The 17,629-nt window shown below is 46.0% G+C and overlaps 1 protein-coding gene across 1 annotated transcript in view; it reads left to right on the forward strand.

The window, feature by feature from the left end:
• Positions 1-9,850: 9,850 nt before the first annotated feature.
• The window catches only part of LOC134345861 (sideroflexin-5-like), a 271,312-nt gene continuing 263,533 nt past the window's right edge, over positions 9,851-17,629 (forward strand). Inside the window, exon 1 of the mRNA XM_063047176.1 lies at positions 9,851-10,004. Within this exon, the coding sequence (XP_062903246.1) occupies positions 9,951-10,004 (54 nt within the window). The 5' untranslated portion in view covers positions 9,851-9,950. The remainder of the gene's footprint in view (positions 10,005-17,629) is intronic.

The following is a 17,629-nucleotide window of genomic DNA, read 5'->3' on the forward strand; positions in this document are numbered from 1 at the left end:
CAGGCCGAGACCCTTCGTCAGGACTAACTGAAGGAAGAGTGAGTAAGGGATTTGAAAGCTGGAGGGGGAGGGGGAGATGCAAAATGATAGGAGAAGACAGGAGGGGGAGGGATAGAGCCGAGAGCTGGACAGGTGATAGGCAAAAGGGGATACGAGAGGATCATGGGACAGGAGGCCTAGGGAGAAAGACGGGGGGGGGGGTGACCCAGAGGATGGGCAAGAGGTATATTCGGAGGGACAGAGGGAGAAAAAGGAGAGTGAGAGAAAGAATGTGTGCATAAAAATGAGTAACAGATGGGGTACGAGGGGGAGGTGGGGCCTAGCGGAAGTTAGAGAAGTCAATGTTCATGCCATCAGGTTGGAGGCTACCCAGACGGAATATAAGGTGTTGTTCCTCCAACCTGAGTGTGGCTTCATCTCTACAGTAGAGGAGGCCGTGGATAGACATGTCAGAATGGGAATGGGATGTGGAAGTAAAATGTGTGGCCACTGGGAGATCCTGCTTTCTCTGGCGGACAGAGCGTAGATGTTCAGCAAAGCGGTCTCCCAGTCTGCGTCGGGTCTCACCAATATATAAAAGGCCACATCGGGAGCACCGGACGCAGTATATCACCCCAGTCGACTCACAGGTGAAGTGATGCCTCACCTGGAAGGACTGTTTGGGGCCCTGAATGGTGGTAAGGGAGGAAGTGTAAGGGCATGTGTAGCACTTGTTCCGCTTACACGGATAAGTGCCAGGAGGGAGATCAGTGGGGAGGGATGGGGGGGACGAATGGACAAGGGAGTTGTGTAGGGAGCGATCCCTGCGGAATGCAGAGGGGGGGGGAGGGGAAGATGTGCTTAGTGGTGGGATCCCGTTGGAGGTGGCGGAAGTTACAGAGAATAATATGTTGGACCCGGAGGCTGGTGGGGTGGTAGGTGAGGACCAGGGGAACCCTATTCCTAGTGGGGTGGTGGGAGGATGGAGTGAGAGCAGATGTACGTGAAATGGAGGAGATGCGTTTAAGAGCAGAGTTGATGGTGGAGGAAGGGAAGCCCCTTTCTTTAAAAAATGAAGACATCTCCCTCGTCCTAGAATGAAAAGCCTCATCCTGCATCCTGAGAGCAGATGCGGCGGAGACGGAGGAATTGCGAGAAGGGGATGGCGTTTTTGCAAGAGACAGGGTGAGAAGAGGAATAGTCCAGATAGCTGTGAGAGTCAGTAGGCTTATAGTAGATATCAGTGGATAAGCTGTCTCCAGAGACAGAGACAGAAAGATCTAGAAAGGGGAGGGAGGTGTCGGAAATAGACCAGGTAAACTTGAGGGCAGGGTGAAAGTTGGAGGCAAAGTTAATAAAGTCAACGAGTTCTGCATGCGTGCAGGAAGCAGCGCCAATGCAGTCGTCGATATAGCGAAGGAAAAGTGGGGGACAGATACCAGAATAGGCACGGAACATAGATTGTTCCACAAACCCAACAAAAAGGCAGGCATAGCTAGGACCCATACGGGTGCCCATAGCTACACCTTTAGTTTGGAGGAAATGGGAGGAGCAAAAGGAGAAATTATTAAGAGTAAGGACTAATTCCGCTAGACGGAGCAGAGTGGTGGTAGAGTCTGCCTCAGTGCCTTCTCTTCCAGCGACGGCTAAACTGCTTCAAGGAGCTGTACCTAGATTCATGACAGTTAAGTTCGCCAAATCCTTCAGGAGTTTGTAAAATTGCTAGTTTGTTTAGATGGTTCGAAAGTACAGTGGATTCTGGTTAATTGGGACATAGGAGTACATTTGGCTCAATTAAGCAGTTGCCCCAGTTAGCCAAAGTGTCATGGAAATATATAAACAGGGCAAACTAGTTTAACTGAATTACAACTTATATATTTAAATGAAATACAAAACAAATTAGAACACTACCAATGGTACTGGTGGTTGTCCATTGTATCCAATGACCACAACAAATGTGTGAGGGAGAGTTTTTAAAATGGATCAGACATTGCACTGGGGCAGTTACACTCTCTCGACCTGGGTCCAGTGTATGAGTAGACGTCACAAATGGGGTCTTCCATGGTTGCAGTGGATGACCCTGATTTAACGTTCAGACCTACCTGTCATGGTCCGGTCCATCGATCCTTGTTCCGGGTTTTCCTGTTTTCTCCCTCGTTCTGTCGAGTAAACCTGGTTCTCATTTTGGGCTGGCTACATAAATAGCTCCTGGGTTCAGCTTCATTTGCTGGACTGTTCCCTTCTCTTCCCCTTCCTTCTGAAGCCTTGCCTGCGTCCTCGCCTGTAACGCCATCAAGTTCAACCGCCGGAGCGAGACCGGGGCCTTACTGTGTCAAGATAAGGAACAGCCTGTCGTGGTTTGGAATTGCCTCTTTGTGTCCTCGCCTTCGCTGGGTAGATCCAGCCATTTGGGGCTACGCTGAGTGGAGAACTGTCTCTTCGTGTTCAGTTAACTGTGTATAGAAAGAGTCCTGGCCCTTGCTCCTGTTCCCAAGGAGGGGGTCCTGGCTCTGTGCTGTGTACGAGTCCCGGCCCTATGTCCTGCTCCCAAGGAGGGGTCCCAGCTCTGTGTTCCATGTTCCAGTGCTCAGTACCAAAGCTCCGTGTTTCCCGTGCTCAAGACCAAGGCTCCGAGGTTCCTGAGTTCCAAGTCCAAGGCTCCGAGGTTCCTGTCTCCCAAGACCAAGTCATGGCTTCATGTTCTCGTCCTGTCCATGTTCCTCACCCAGCCCGGTGCTGGAGATTCCTAGTCCTGTGCTGGGGTACCTTGTCCTGTCCTGTCTCATCTAGATCCGGGGTCCAGCCCAAGCCATGTCCTAGAGCCTCGTCCTGTCCAAGTGAAGGCATTGTGTTCTCGCCCAGGCCTGTGCTGGAGTTCCCTCGTCCGGTGCTAGAGTTCCCTCGTCCTGTCCAGGAGTTTCACGTCCTGTCCTGTAGCCACGTTTTGTCCTAGCTTAAACCCAGATTCCGGTTCCAAGTCAAGATCCAGGTTCCTAGCCCTAACCAAGACCCAGGTTCCTAGCCCTAACCAAGTCCCAGGTTCCTAGCCCTAACCAAGACCCAGGTTCCGGGTCCTTGTCCAGGCTCTAGTTCCAGAGTCCCATGTCCCTAGTCCAGGCTTCTTGTTCCTAGTTCCTTGTCCGGGTTCAGTGTTTCTTGTCCATGTCCTAGCCCAGGCCCTGCATCCTAGTCTCATCCAGGGCCTATGTCAATGTCCAGTGTCCTTTCTTCCCCACTTCCCTTGCTTTCTTGTCAAACCTAGTCCTGTTCCTAGTACTTCAGTGTCTGTGTCTTGCATTTGGGTCCGCCACCAATGTCCCCCTTATGACACTGCCCTCCTGGCCACTGAATCTCACTGTAGATCTCATCCACCCAGTCTGCCAGACCTGACTTCGCATGCTAGGACAGGCATGTCCCTATCTTGCCAGGGCACGAGGCCGGCCGTCTAACCTCACTTGGTTTAGTCTTGCTGTTGTAGTGGTATAATGGGGTGTGGCCACAGTCTCATGCAAACAGCTACTTGGAGCCACAGGTGAGAGCTGAGTGTCCGGTGGGGACCAAAGGTAACATTCAAGATCATTGTCGATACCTTCAAATTCTTCATAGTATTTAATTTGTTGAAGTAATTAAATTGTTTCATTTTCACTCCCGGCTGTTTCTGATACTGTATCTCCAAGCCTGAACTCTTGAAACCGCAGGAAGCAAAACAGTTCTGAATTGTCTTATTACTTGCCAAAACATCACTGCTTTTTGAACACATGCACCAGACATTATTTAAAAACTGTTCACTCCAAGCACGGTGTCGTGTCTAACGGCCACACAAGCGCACGTGATTGACGCTAGTTAAAAACTGTTTCCTGTCCCAATTAGGTGGCATAGTGTCCCAAATAAACAAAGGGAATCCTAGCTTTTTTCTCAATCTCCTACAACCCAGAGTACATTGTTGTGGGAAATGGTTGCACCTTTGCTCAAAGTTCAAACTACATTTATTATCAAAGCACGTAACCTTGAGATTTATCTCCTTACAGGCAGCCACAAACCCTCAAAAGAATCCACCAAAAAAAAGACTATTGGCAGGCTTTGCTTGCGAGAGGCTCAATAGTGAAAATCTGCAAACTGACTGTGATTACTGCATGTATGTACACTACTATACCTTTTTTTAAAGGTTGTATAGCCAGGGGTGGTACTGGGGATAAGCTCCCAATGCCTTGCGCCTCAAGTAGCCTTCGACAACCAAGTCCAGCTCCTGGCCTTCATGGCTAGTTCACCTATTAAGCCCGGCAGAACTGCTTCCACTGACTGGAGAAGGTGCAAAGGCAGGTCACTGGTGCCTTAAAACCAGTCACTTCAAGGAGCTGCAGTTAGCAGCTCAACTAGGAGAAAGGAAACTCTGATCGCAAACCTTAGCTGCCTTACGCCTGTAACCCTTTCATGGGGCAGGCTTTGGGAATAAACCCTGAAGAAAAATCCGGAGCTGGAGTCCCTAAGGCAGTCCTACGTTGAGTTCAACGCTGACTGGCAACTCCCGAAAATCCACTGGTGTCAAACTGTATCAGACTCTGTCATTCCTTTGGATTTATCAGTTGCGTGGAGAGGGGGAGCCTGCTACATGGGAGACAGCTTGCTCTCCGTATCGTACTGCCCTGGCTTGAGCATCACGTAGACTGCTGGGTCGCAGCATCCATAGTCGACCCCAACAAACGAAGGGCCTCATCACACTGCTTACAGATTGTTCTCAGGAATCTAAACTATTTAGTTTGTCCAGCCAAGTGCACCATGTTAACCGAAGCATGCATTTGTAAAGCTAACTTGAACAAGACTGGTCATGGACTCTCTGATGTGTGATACACAATGGTGGGTGGCAAGTTAGTCATTTTGCAAAGGTTTTACTCAATTAGAACTATCAGCAGTGGCAATCTTTGTACCCCAGCTTGTGACCATTACTGAGAGAAGTGAAACTGATTCTTAAAACAGTTTGAAATGATAAATAAAAATGGAAATATCTAATTTCTTAAATGAAAGTGTGAAAAATCTCTAATAAGATTTCTAAGTGGTGTCCCTTAGTGCAATCTCCATCAATTTTTCCAAGGAAGAGAGAATGAGAAAGTGTTACGAGTGTAATAAAAGCCGTGCTGGAAATAACCAGCAGGTTAGGCCGCAATCATGATGAGAATGAAAGGACTAGTGTTTCAGGTGAATGCCACTCATTAGAACATAGATCATTACAGTACAGTACAGGCCCTTCGGCCTACAATGTAGTCCTAGTCTTCTAAACTACCCTCAGATCAAACTAACCCTTCTCTTCGACATAGACCTCCACTTACCTTTCATCCATGTGTTTATCTAAGTCTCTTTACTGTCCCTAATATATCTGCCTCTACCACCATCCCTGGCAGTTTATTTCACACACCTACCACTCTCTGTGTAAAAGCTACCTCTGACATCCCCCACCCCCCATACTTTCCTCCAATCATCTTAAGTTATGCCCTCTTGTATTAGCCTTTTATAGCTGTCCACACTATCAATGTCTCTTACTGTCTTGTACACCTCGATCAAGTCACCTCTCTTCCTCTTTCACTCCAAAGAGAAAAGCCCTGGCTCCCTCAACTGATCCTCATGAATCATACTTTCCAGTCCAGGCAACATCCTGGAAGATCTCCTTTGCACCCTCTCTAAAAGCTTCCACATCCTTCCTATAATGAGGTGACCAGAACTGAGCACAATATTCCAAGTGTGGTCTAAACAGTGTTTTATAGAGCTGCAACGTTACCTCGTGGCTCTTGAACACAATCCTGTGACTAAAGAAGGTCAGACACCATTTGCCTTCTTAACCACCCTTGCAATTTGAGGTGCAACTTTGAGGGATCTATAGGCATGAACTCCAAGATCCCCCTGTTCCTCCACACTATTAAGACCCTGCCTTTAACCCTGTACTCTGTTCATTAGCTTGAAACTAACTCTCTTTCCCTTTCTACAGAGTCTGTTTGTCTTACTCAATATTTCTAGCATCTTCTGTTTATATTTCATATTTTCAACAAATGTAGTATCTTGCTTTAGTGTTACTGATCTGCGTGCTTTAAGTTGCAGACATCAATAGGATTGTCATTGCTGAAAGTCTGTGTAAACATGTACAACCTGCACTAGGTGGCAGACAATGTCCTGTCTCTGAATAGCATACCAATCACTGTACGTGATCAAGATCAGAATCGGGTTTAGTATCATTGACATATGTTGTGACAATTGAGGCTTGGCAACAACAGCACAGTGCAAGACATAAAAATCACTGTAAATTTCAAAAATAAATAAATATTGCAGAAAATGAATAGTAACTTGGCTTTAAAAACGCAAACACGAGAAAATCTGCAGATGCTGGAAATTCAAGCAACACACACAACATGCTGGTGGAACGCAGCAGGCCAGGCAGCATCTATAGGAAGAAGTACAGTTGACGTTTCAGGCCGAGACCCTTGGTCAGGACTAACTGAAAGAAGAGATGGTAGGAGATCTCTTACCATCAATATGTTGGGCCCGGGAACTTGATGCTGCATACCCTTTCCACCACCGACCCCTCAATGAGGATTGGTGCCTGCTCTCCCAAATTCCCCGAAGTCCACAGTCAATTCCTTGGTCTTGCTGATGTAAAGTTTGAGGTTAATACTGAGACAGCACTCAACCAGCTGATCTCTCTTGCGCTGTATACCTTCTCGTTGCCATTTGTGATTCTGCCAACAAAAATCTTTCTTAACCTCACGAAAATCTTTAATTCCATCATCTGAGAGAGGCTATGGAGAATACAGTATCTCAATGTTGGACTGTCGTCATAAATCTGCCTTACTGCTCCAGAGACCCTGGTTTACTGGAGGGCACTCCCGTGTTGTCCGTGTACAGTTTGCACATTCTCCATAGCTGCTTGGGCTTCCTCCTGCGTCCCCATAACAAGAAACTTTATTTATAAAGCACTTTCTTTACAAATGATGCAGTTTACAATGGGATAATGTGAAAACAACAATAAAAGACAAAATTATGTTAGTTGAAAGCAAGGTTAAATAAATGCCCAACACCAGCCCCCTAGGCCTGAGTCGACGTAGTAGTAAATAGGGGTTGAGCTGACATTTATAAGTGTCGGTTGAGTCTCCCTCACTGATAGTTTTAGGTATTGAATTTCAGTTTAGAAGAGCTGACCTGCCTGTTCTCTTTTGAGGAAGATTTAACAGACTAGCGGAAGAAGCCCGGAGAGTTCGAGCAAGTTTATAAAACAAAAGTGATTCTATGATGCCCACACCACTGACAGCTTTAAAAACAGATTAAGAGAACTTTAAAATTCTGGAAGATACAGGACGCTAATGCAGAGAAGTTAGGATGGGTGTAATATGCTGGTCTTAGTGGAAGCTGTGAAGGTGGATTTAATGGCCTAGTGTGTAGGTGAGTCATAGAAGCTGGAGGAGATGGTGAGACTGTGTGGACAACATAGTGTATATTTGGGGTAAATGGATGCTCTGTAGTTAGCATGGACCTGGTGAGCTGAAGGGTGTGTAAGTCTTTTATGTTACTGTGTAGGCTAATTAAAATGGCTTCTTTGTTATGTTATACTTGGGAATGCTTCTTCGTTATGTTAAACGCTGAGAAAGTTCTTGCGCTGGCAGTTTGTTTCGGATTATCCACTGATAAGACAACAAATGAACCTATTGGGATAGTTGTTATGATTTTGGTCTATCTGGAAGATTGTATGTGAGGGGTTTTGGAGGGAGAAGGCGGGAGAGAGAGAGAGAGAGAGGATGGACCAGGTGCTGTGATGTCTGCTAACGGGGTCGGACCCTGAGGAGGGCGTTCAGGGAGGAGGGAAGACGGAGACGGACTCGTATGGAGCGTCCGGTCAACCACCGTTGTTGGTCCCAGGCGGCCGGTCGAGGTGGTCTGGGGGGGTCGCAGGGTGAAGGAGAAGGGTCTTGAGCTCCAACTGTTTGTGCACGAAGAGATTGAACTTTGATAAGTGTGGCGCCTTTTATTTTCCTTTTATATTTTATTCTCTATTAATTATATAGTTCCAGTAATATCTATAAACTGTAAATTATTTAATCGTCTCTGGTGTATTGTCTGTTATCTGGGCGGGGTGGGGTACATCACACAGCATCCACACAAACTAATTACCCAGTTTGGCGGGGCCGAGGGCTGTTTCCCTGGACGACAGTGAGCCGAGCGACCCTGAGGCTGGCCAGGGGGGCTACGGGTGTATTTCCCTGCTGTAATGCTCTCCAACACTGAGCCACAAGTAAGAGCAGTAGCTCACCAAATTGGTTCTCTGCACATGTAGTTCATCTTTTGGGTCCTATCAAAGAAAGGGTGTGCTGGCATTGGAAAGAATCCAGAGGATGTTCATGAGAATTGTCCCAGGAATGTAAGAGTTAACATATGACGAGTGTTTGTTGGCTCTGGGCCTGTAGTTGTTGGAGCTTGGAAGAATGAAGGAGGAATCTCATTGAAACCTATTGGATATTAACAGGTCTGGACAGAGTGGACGTGAAAAGAATGTTTCCTATAGTGGGGAGTTTAGAATCAGGAACGTCCATTTAGAACAGAGATGAGGAAATATTTCTTTTGCTAGAGAGTGGTGAATCGGTGGAATTCTTTGCCACAGATGATGTGCCAGCTAAGTCATTGGGTATATTTAAGGTGAAGGTTGATTAATCAGGGTGTCAAACGTTATGAGGAGGAGACAAGAGAATGGGGTTGAGAGGGATAGTAAAATCAGTCATGATAGAATGGCAGACTCAATGGGCCAAATGGCCTAATTCTGCTCCGAGTTCCTACGGTCTTATGTTCGTAAGCACTCTTCCAATAAAATCAACAACAGAGAGGGTGCCGAGGAGATTTACCAAGATGCTGCCGGCATTAGAGAGCATGGCTTATGAGGAAAGATTGAATAAGTTACAGCTTTTCTCTTTGCAGCAAGAGGATGAGAGGTGATTTGATAGTGGTGTAACACAAGAGATTCTGCAGATGCTGGAAATCCAGAGCAATACACATAAAATGCTGGAGGAACTCAGCAGATCAGGCAGCATCTATGCGCTTACCAGGTTATCAGAGACATAGATTGAGTGGACAGCCAGCTCTTCTTCCCCCCAGGGCAGCCATAGCCAAGACTATAAGACAACTGTTTAAGGTGGAGGGAAGTTTAGACGTCAGAGGATTTTTAAAAAATAGGCCAGGAATGGGGTGGAGCAAGAACAAGCAGGTGATAAGTGGATCCGGGTGAGAAAGTGGGGTAAATAGTCAGAAGAGGCCAGGAATGATGTTAGAAGCTTAGAGGAGATAGGTGAAAGCCACAGGTTTGAAGATGATGCAATATGACAGGAGAGGGAAGTGGAGCATGGGATAAGGGGATGATGGGGAACTATTGGGAATCGTTTACAGATAATGGGCACATAGGGTACAAGAGGTTGGGATAAGGCGAAAGACATAGAAGTTAGTTCGATTAGAAGATTTACAAACACAAACAGGCACGTAATTCACATAAATTGTAGTTAAAAAGAAGATCGAAGATTCTGGAAATCTGGATCAACCCACACAGGTTTCCCACAGTATTTTTGTGTGTTGATGTACATTTAGTGTCGGAAGTTTCCAGAGTAAAGTGAGGAAGGACATGGAACATTCCCAGTGCTGCTGCTTATTTGTGAAGTAAAGTTCCAAGCTGCCAAACTTCTTGGCCGCAAAGTCCTCCCATAACGTGGCTCTCAGCCAGCTCCCTCAGCACGACGTATGTGCCAGGTGACAACGTCGGTCGGGAAATGTAGTTCAACCTTTGCGCACTGTGCTTTAAACTACAAGCTCTGGTGAACACGTAGGCAAATAGACTACAACTCCCAATACACTTCGGGTGACACGCATTTCCGGGCGTTAGCTCTGCCCACCCAGGGCGGGAGATCCCGTGGCTTTTAAAAGTGGGAGGAGAGTTAAGCGCTTCCAGACTAATCATGGCAGTGGCAGACTATCCACCGTTCGTGCTGGGCAGAACACGATTTGATCAGGTACTGTTGCCTCAGTTAGCGCGGCTGTCTTCGTACCTGTCTCCTCCACTGGCCCTTGCCCAGGTCACGTGATAATTTCGAGCCCAGTTCAAAAATAACAGAACACAGCCCTGCCCCCTCTGTCATCCTATTGGTTGAGTTCGGCACCTGTCCTGTGCGCAGCTTCCCATTGGCTGCTGCGCCTGTCAGTCACAAGACCACAAGATAATGTGAGAGTGTTGGGCCATTTGGCCCATTGACTTTGTTCCGTCGCGAACGGGGAAGTCTGCAGGTGCTGGCGATCCAAGCAACACGAAATGGTAGAGGAACTCAGCAGGCCAGGCTGTATCTATGGAAGAAAAATATAGTCGACATTTCGGTCCGAAACCTTTCGGCAGCACTGGAACTTTTAAGGATAATGTTAATAGTTGCGTGCACTCCCTTTACATTTGGCCTCTCAAAGAACAGCACCCCACACTTGAACTCCATATACCACTTCTCTGCGCACCGCTGTGCATTATAAACATTTTAACCACTTTTGTCCTGATGAAGGGACTCGGCCCGAAAGTTGTCTGTACTCTTTCCATAGACGCTGAGTTCCTCCAACATTTTGTGGTGTTTGAAGTTTCAGCATCTGCAGATTTTCACGTGTTTGCACTTTTTATAAACCTGTTTGCATTGTAATTACAGCCTGCTGTTCGTGTACTTCAACCCTTAAAGTTTTTAATATAATTCTTTGTAGTTGAATATTGTGTTTTTGTTCCATGTCATGCCAGTACCTCACAGCAAATTCCCAATCCTGAGTAAAGTTGATCCTTGAAATCTACAGAAGGGACCATCTCGCCCCTGCCATCCGATTTCTAAATGCACATTGAGCCCACGAACTATGTTTTTTAATTTCTGTTTTTGTATTACTTATTTTAATTTAACTTTCATAAACAAATATAAACTTGCTGTAATTCAGTTTTTCGAATATAATTATTATGTATGACATTGTCCTGCTGCCGCAAAGTCAACCCATTTCGCTACATATGCTGGTGATATTAAACCTGATTCTGATAAAGCCTCCCCGACTTTCAGCATAACTTTCTCAGTCGGCGTGCTGAACGCGGGCCTCAAGCAGCAACGCTTACACTGTGTTTACATTTTACACAATTAATTAATTGAAATGTTCTTGTTTTTACTCTGCTAGTTGACTTCTGTCAGCCTCCTGGTTTGATCGTGAAATTAAATATAAAGATTAGATTTATTTGCTACATACAGTACAGTGCAAACTCTTAGTCACATACATATATCTAGGGTACCTAAGACTTTTGCACAGTACTGTATTTGTCAACGTGAAGCGGAGAGTGAGTTTGTAAATCTGGCCGGAGTAAAGGATGTTGGAATGGTGAGGATGAAGTGATGTGGGAGGGGTTTGGGGGGGGTGTGGCTGCAGACACACCCTGCCCTGAGACACCAGGCAAGGTCGTTTGATTCCAAACAATTGGTTTATTGATCATTATAGAATGCTTCTCTGGTGCTTCCCACCCCCTCCCCTCTCCCTTCCCCTTTTCCCAATGATGATTCCCCTCTCCCTGCCCCCTTCCCACTCTCAGTCCACAATAGAGACCCACATCAAAATTGGTTTATCATCACTCATTTATGTCATGAAATTTGTTTTTTTCGCAGCAGTACAGTGCAATATATAAAATTACTACAGCACTGCAAAAGTCTTTGGCAACATAGCTAAAGCCTAAGACTTTTACACAGTACTGTAAACATCAAATCATACAGTGAACTGTGTAATTTGTGTAAACATCCAATATAGGGAGTCGCTACTCTTCTGGCACTAACATGGCATGCCCACAATTTCCTAATCGTAATCCGTGTTTCTTTGGAATGTGGAAAACCAGGGTACCCAGAACAAAGCCACAGGGCCGCGGGGAGAACATACAAACTCCTTTGTGGTGGGATTTGAACCTCAGTCACTGATCAATGGAGATGTAGCAATGCTATACTAACCGCTAAACTAGTATGCTGTCCCCAGATTAAATCCAGAAAGACAAAATCTGTGCGGATTAAAACCAATTTGAATTTACAGCCAACATTTTAATTAGGTTATAAAGTCTTTATAAATCTATTCAAAGTCTAAGATGTGATCCATCCCACAGAGCTGTTTATACTACATGTGAGCATCTTCCCATACCTTTCCTCTAAGCCTCTGGCCTCTGCTAACTAATTCTGCCTCCCTGCGTGTGCTAATAAAAATCTTTCGTTTGGCTTTACATCTTGTATTATTCTGAGCCATAGGGCCATGGGCTTAAGGCTTCCACTCTAATGCTGAGTGCTGTTTTGAGCTGCCATGCTAACCTGCTCCATTCCTCCTTGCAGACATAAAATTCCTCGGTTACTGCTTGGCTAGCTTGGTTTATTATTGTCACATGTCCAAGGCACAGTGAAAAACTTGGTTTTGCCTGCCATCCATACAGATTAGTTCATTATAGCAGTATGTTCAGGTAGTACAAGGAAATACAAAAAGAATGCAGAATATAGTGCAGGTAGACAATAAAGTGCAAGGCCATAATGAGGTAGATTGTGAGGTCAACAATCTGAATCGGGTTTATTATCACTGACGTGCCGTGAAATTTGTTGTCTGTGGCAGCAATACAGCAATTCATAAAAAAAACTTTCTGTGAGTTACAATAAGAAACAGGTACACAATAAATAAATAGTGCAAAAAGCGAAAAATAGTTGCTGGGTTCACACACTGTAGCGGAGGGAACGAAGATGCTCCTAAAACAGTGAGCATGCGTCTTCACGCACACTTCTCTTCTTTTATAAGATGATGTGGGTCCTTCTTGATGGAAGCCACCTTTTTAAGACGTCCTGGTGAGGAGGCAAGTGCCCTGGGTGGAGCTGGCTGAGTTTAGAACCCTCTGCAAACAGGAGGCCCTCTCCCCGGGCCTCCTGTCCCATAATCCTCTCATATCCCCTTTGCCAATCACCTGTCCAGCTCTTGGCTCCATCCCTCCCCCTCCTGTCTTCTCCTATCATTTTGGATCTCCCCCTCCCCCTCCCACTTTCAAATCTCTTACTAACTCTTCCTTCAGTTAGTCCTGACGAAGGGTCTCGCCTGAAACGTCGACTGTACCTCTTCCTAGAGATGCTGCCTGGCCTGCTGCGTTCACCAGCAACTTTGCTGTGTGTTGTTAGAACCCTCTGCAATCTTTTCCAATCTTGTGCATTGGAGCTTACACAACAGGCAGTGATGCAACCAGTCAAAATGCTCCCCACTGTACATCTGCTGAGATGTGCTCAGGTCTTTAGTGACATGCCAAATCGCCTCAGACTGCTAAAGAAGTATAGCTGCTTGCATACCTTCTCTGTGATTGCCATACTGTTGTAGGTTCTATGTTATAAGACTACTGAATAAATTGGGCCCAGGATAGATCCCCTCAGATGGTGATACCCAGAAACTTGAAGCAGTTCACCCTTTCCACTACTAACCCCTCAATGAGGACCAGCGTGCCTTCTCCTGACTTCCCCTTCCTGAAGTCCGTTGTACTGCACTTGGGAACCATTAAGTAGTCTTATAACATAAAATATACAACAGTACAGGCCCTTCGGCACATGATGTTGTGCTGACATTGAACCTACTGTAAGATCACCCTAACCCTTCCCTCCTAAACAGCTCTCTATTGTTCTTCCATTCATCTACCAGTCTCTTAAATATCTCTAATTACCTGCCTCTACCACCACTCCGGCAACATGTTCCATACACCTACCATTCTCTATCTCAAAAGAAAACTACCTCTATCCCACTATACCATACTTTCCCCCAATACCATCTCCTACACTTTCCTTAAATTACCTTAAAATTGTGAACTCTCATATTATCCATTTCTACCCTGAGAAGAAATAATGGCAGGCAGTAGTAGTTCTTGAGCCCTGTGATAAGTGAAGCAGATCTCTTCTGTGTGCTGGCCAATATTTTTCCCTTTTAACACATTATTAAGTCAGAAAATGCTGGAAATACTTAGCAGGTCCGGCAGTATCATGTAGAGGATGAAATATTCAACATATCAGGTCCTTAACCTTTCTTTAAAATATTTGTTACCTCAAGGGATTCTGCAGAAGCTGGAAATCCTGAGCAACACACACAAAATGCTGCAGGAACTCATCAGGCCAGGCAGCATGGACGGAAATGAATAAACTGTCGACATTACGGGGTGGGACCCTTCCTCAAGACTGTCTTGCTGCTGTTTGTCCACAAATTACATTCAAAATTTCCTTTGTGCAGCACTTCCAGGAGTATGTTTTGACCTTGAAGCACTTGGATGTTGGACAAGATGCTTTATAAATCCAGGTTTACTGCTCTTTGACCCTCTCACACATTCCCTTATCCAACTGATCGTACTGTTTGACCTCATGCTGGATATCCAGCACAGTGGCACAGCCATTAGAGCAGCTAAAAAAATCTGCCACAAACCCACTTCAATTCTGACTTGCGGGCTATCTGTGTGGAAGTCTGCACGTTCATCCTGTGACCATTCGGGTTACCTTGGATGCTCCAGCTTTTTTCTCCATTCAAAGTCATATAAGTTGGTAGATTGTAAAGTGCCCTAGCATGGAGGATAGTGGTAAAATTTTGGAGGTGTCTAAAATTCACACTTCAGCCGAAGAAGTTTCTCTTCAGGTTCCCCTTAAATATCTCACCTTTCGCCGCTAACAAGAAGCCTACAAAGGGTGGTGGATATAGTGCCAGTCCATCACAAGAAAAGTCCTCTCCACCATTGAGCACACCTACAAAGAGCATTGCCACAAAGCAGCATCCATCAACAAGCAACCACACCATCCAGGCCATGCTCTCTTCTCACTACTACCATCGGGAGGGAGGTACAGAATCCTTGGGTCCCACACTACCACGTTCATCCTTCAGCCATCAAGGTCTGAACCAGCGCGGATAACCTCATTCACCTCAACACCGATCCCTGAACACAACCTGTGGACTCACCTTCAACAGCTCTGCAACTCTTGGTCTGTGTCATTTAGTCTGTTTTTAAGTTATTTATTGAGAAATAGCGCGGAATAGACCCTCCTGGCCCTGTGAGCCCAGCAATCGCCGATTTAACATAGAACATAGAATAGTACAGCACAGTACAGGCCCTTCGGCCCACAATGTTGTGCCGACCCTCAAACCCTGCCTCCCATATAAGCCCCCACCTTAGATTCCGCCATATACCTGTCTAGTAGTCTCTTAAACTTCACTAGTCCAAGCCTAATCACAGGACAACTTACAACGACTAATTAACCTACCAACTGGTATGTCTTTGGACTGTGGGAGGAAACTGGAGCACCCAGAGGAAATCCATGTGGTCACAGGGAGAACGTACAAACTCCTTTCAGGCAGTGGTGGGAATGAACCTGGATCACCGGTACTGTAAAGCGCTGTGCTAACCACTACGCTACCATGCTGCCCCTAAATTATTTGTTTTTATATAAACACAAAATACTCTGCAGATGCTGGGGTCAACGCAACACTCACAACACGCTGGAGGAACTCAGCGGGTCGGGCAGCATCCGTGGAAAAGATCGGTCAACGTTTCGGGCCGGAACCCTTCGTCAGGACTGTAGGGGGAAGGGGCAGAGCACACACACACCTCCCTCTTGGTTCCGCCTCCTTCTACTACCCATTGTGTTTTCCCCTATTCTTTCTTCACCTTTCCTGCCTATCCCCTCCCTGCCTCCCCTCCCCCACCCCTTTGTCTTTCCCCTTACTGGTTTTTCACCTGGAACTGACTGGCCTTGTCCTTCCCACCCTCCCTCCACCTTCTTTATAGGGCCTCTGCCCCTTCCCCCTACAGTCCTGACGAAGGGTTCCGGCCCGAAACGTCGACCGATCTTTTCCACGGATGCTGCCCGACCCACTGAGTTCCTCCAGCGTGTTGTGTGTGTTGTTTTTATCTATATTTGTGCACAGTGATGGCTCGTTAGTCTTTGATGGAATGTAGTTTTTCATTGTTTTTCTTTGTTCCACTGTGAATACCTGTAAGAAAATGGTGACATATTTGAACTCTCATTCTAATCTCACCCAATCTTAGTGGAAAAATCCTACTTGCATTTGCCCTATCTGTACCACTCATAATTTAGTATGCCTCTATCAAATCCCCCCTCATTCTGCCTCCCTGATTATGTGTGGTGAAGTACAAATTTGTTCATCCCTGATCTCCAAATCCACCATTGGTGGCAATGTCTTGTATTTCATATCCTTGTACCTGGATTTCTCTCAGCTCCTGAGTTTTATTGCATCTCTCCTGCCCTTTAATCAACTCATATCTTTCTCACCGTGTTTTTGATTGTACAAAGTGCCCAGGGCCAATTTTATGTTATATAAATGCAAATTCTCGGTTCTGAATATTGTGCTTGTGGAATACTAACTGAATTACATTGTTTATTGAGATTTCAACTGCAACACCCTCAGTTTTTCCATATGCAAGCAAACTTCGTAATTTTGTAAATGGAAAATTTTAAATTTTATTGTCATTGTAAACCATCCTATGATGAGGTTGGGGTTAAATAGATGAATCGCTGGGTGGCACGGCTCGTTGTTCCTGAAGGGCACTGTATCTAAATAAATAAACAAATACATTTTTTTATACTATAAGCCTACTATAAGTCTACTATAAGCCACTGACTCTCACAGTTATCTGGACTATTCCTCTTCTCACCCTGTCTCTTGCAAAAACGCCATCCCCTTCTCGCAATTCCTCCGTCTCCGCCACATCTGCTCTCAGGATGAGGCTTTTCATTCCGGGACAAAGGAGATGTCCTTTTTTAAAGAAAGGGGCTTCCCTTCCTCCACCATCAACTCTGCTCTCAAACGCATCTCCCCCATTTCACGCACGTCTGCTCTCACTTCATCCTCCCACCACCCCACTAGGAATAGGGTTTCCCTTGTCCTCACCTACCACCCCACCAGCCTCCGGGTCCAACATATAATTCTCTGTAACTTCTGCCACCTCCAATGGGATCCCACCACCAAGCACATCTTTCCCTCCTCTTCCCCACCCCCCGCTTTCCGCAGGGATCGGTCCCTACGCGACCCCCTTATCAATTTGTCCCCCCCCCCATCCCTCCCCACTCATCTCCCTTCTGGCACTTATCCTTGTAAGCGGAACAAGTGCTACACATGCCCTTACAGTTCCTCCCTCACCACCATTCAGGGCCCCAGACAGTCCTTCCAGGTGAGGTGACACTTCACCTGTGAGTCGACTGGGGTGATATACTGCGTCCGGTGCTCCCGTTGCAGCCTTCTATATATTGGCGAGACCTGACACAGACTGGAAGATCATTTCGCTGAACACCTACGCTCTGTCCGCCAGAGAAAGCAGGATCTCCCAGTGGCCACACATTTTAATTCCACATCCCATTCCCATTCTGATATGTCTATCCACTGCCTCCTCTACTGTAAAGATGAAGCCACACTCAGGTTGGAGGAACAACACCTTATATTTCATCTGGGTAGCCTCCAACCTGATGGCATGAACATTGACTTCTCTAACTTCCACTAATGCCCCACCTCCTGCTCATACCCCATCCATTATTTATTTATTTATATACACACATTCTTCTTCTCTCTCTCCTTTTTCTCCCTCTGTTCCTCT

The sequence above is a fragment of the Mobula hypostoma genome, chromosome 4 (assembly GCF_963921235.1).
Source record: "Mobula hypostoma chromosome 4, sMobHyp1.1, whole genome shotgun sequence".
Taxonomy (NCBI): domain Eukaryota; kingdom Metazoa; phylum Chordata; class Chondrichthyes; order Myliobatiformes; family Myliobatidae; genus Mobula; species Mobula hypostoma.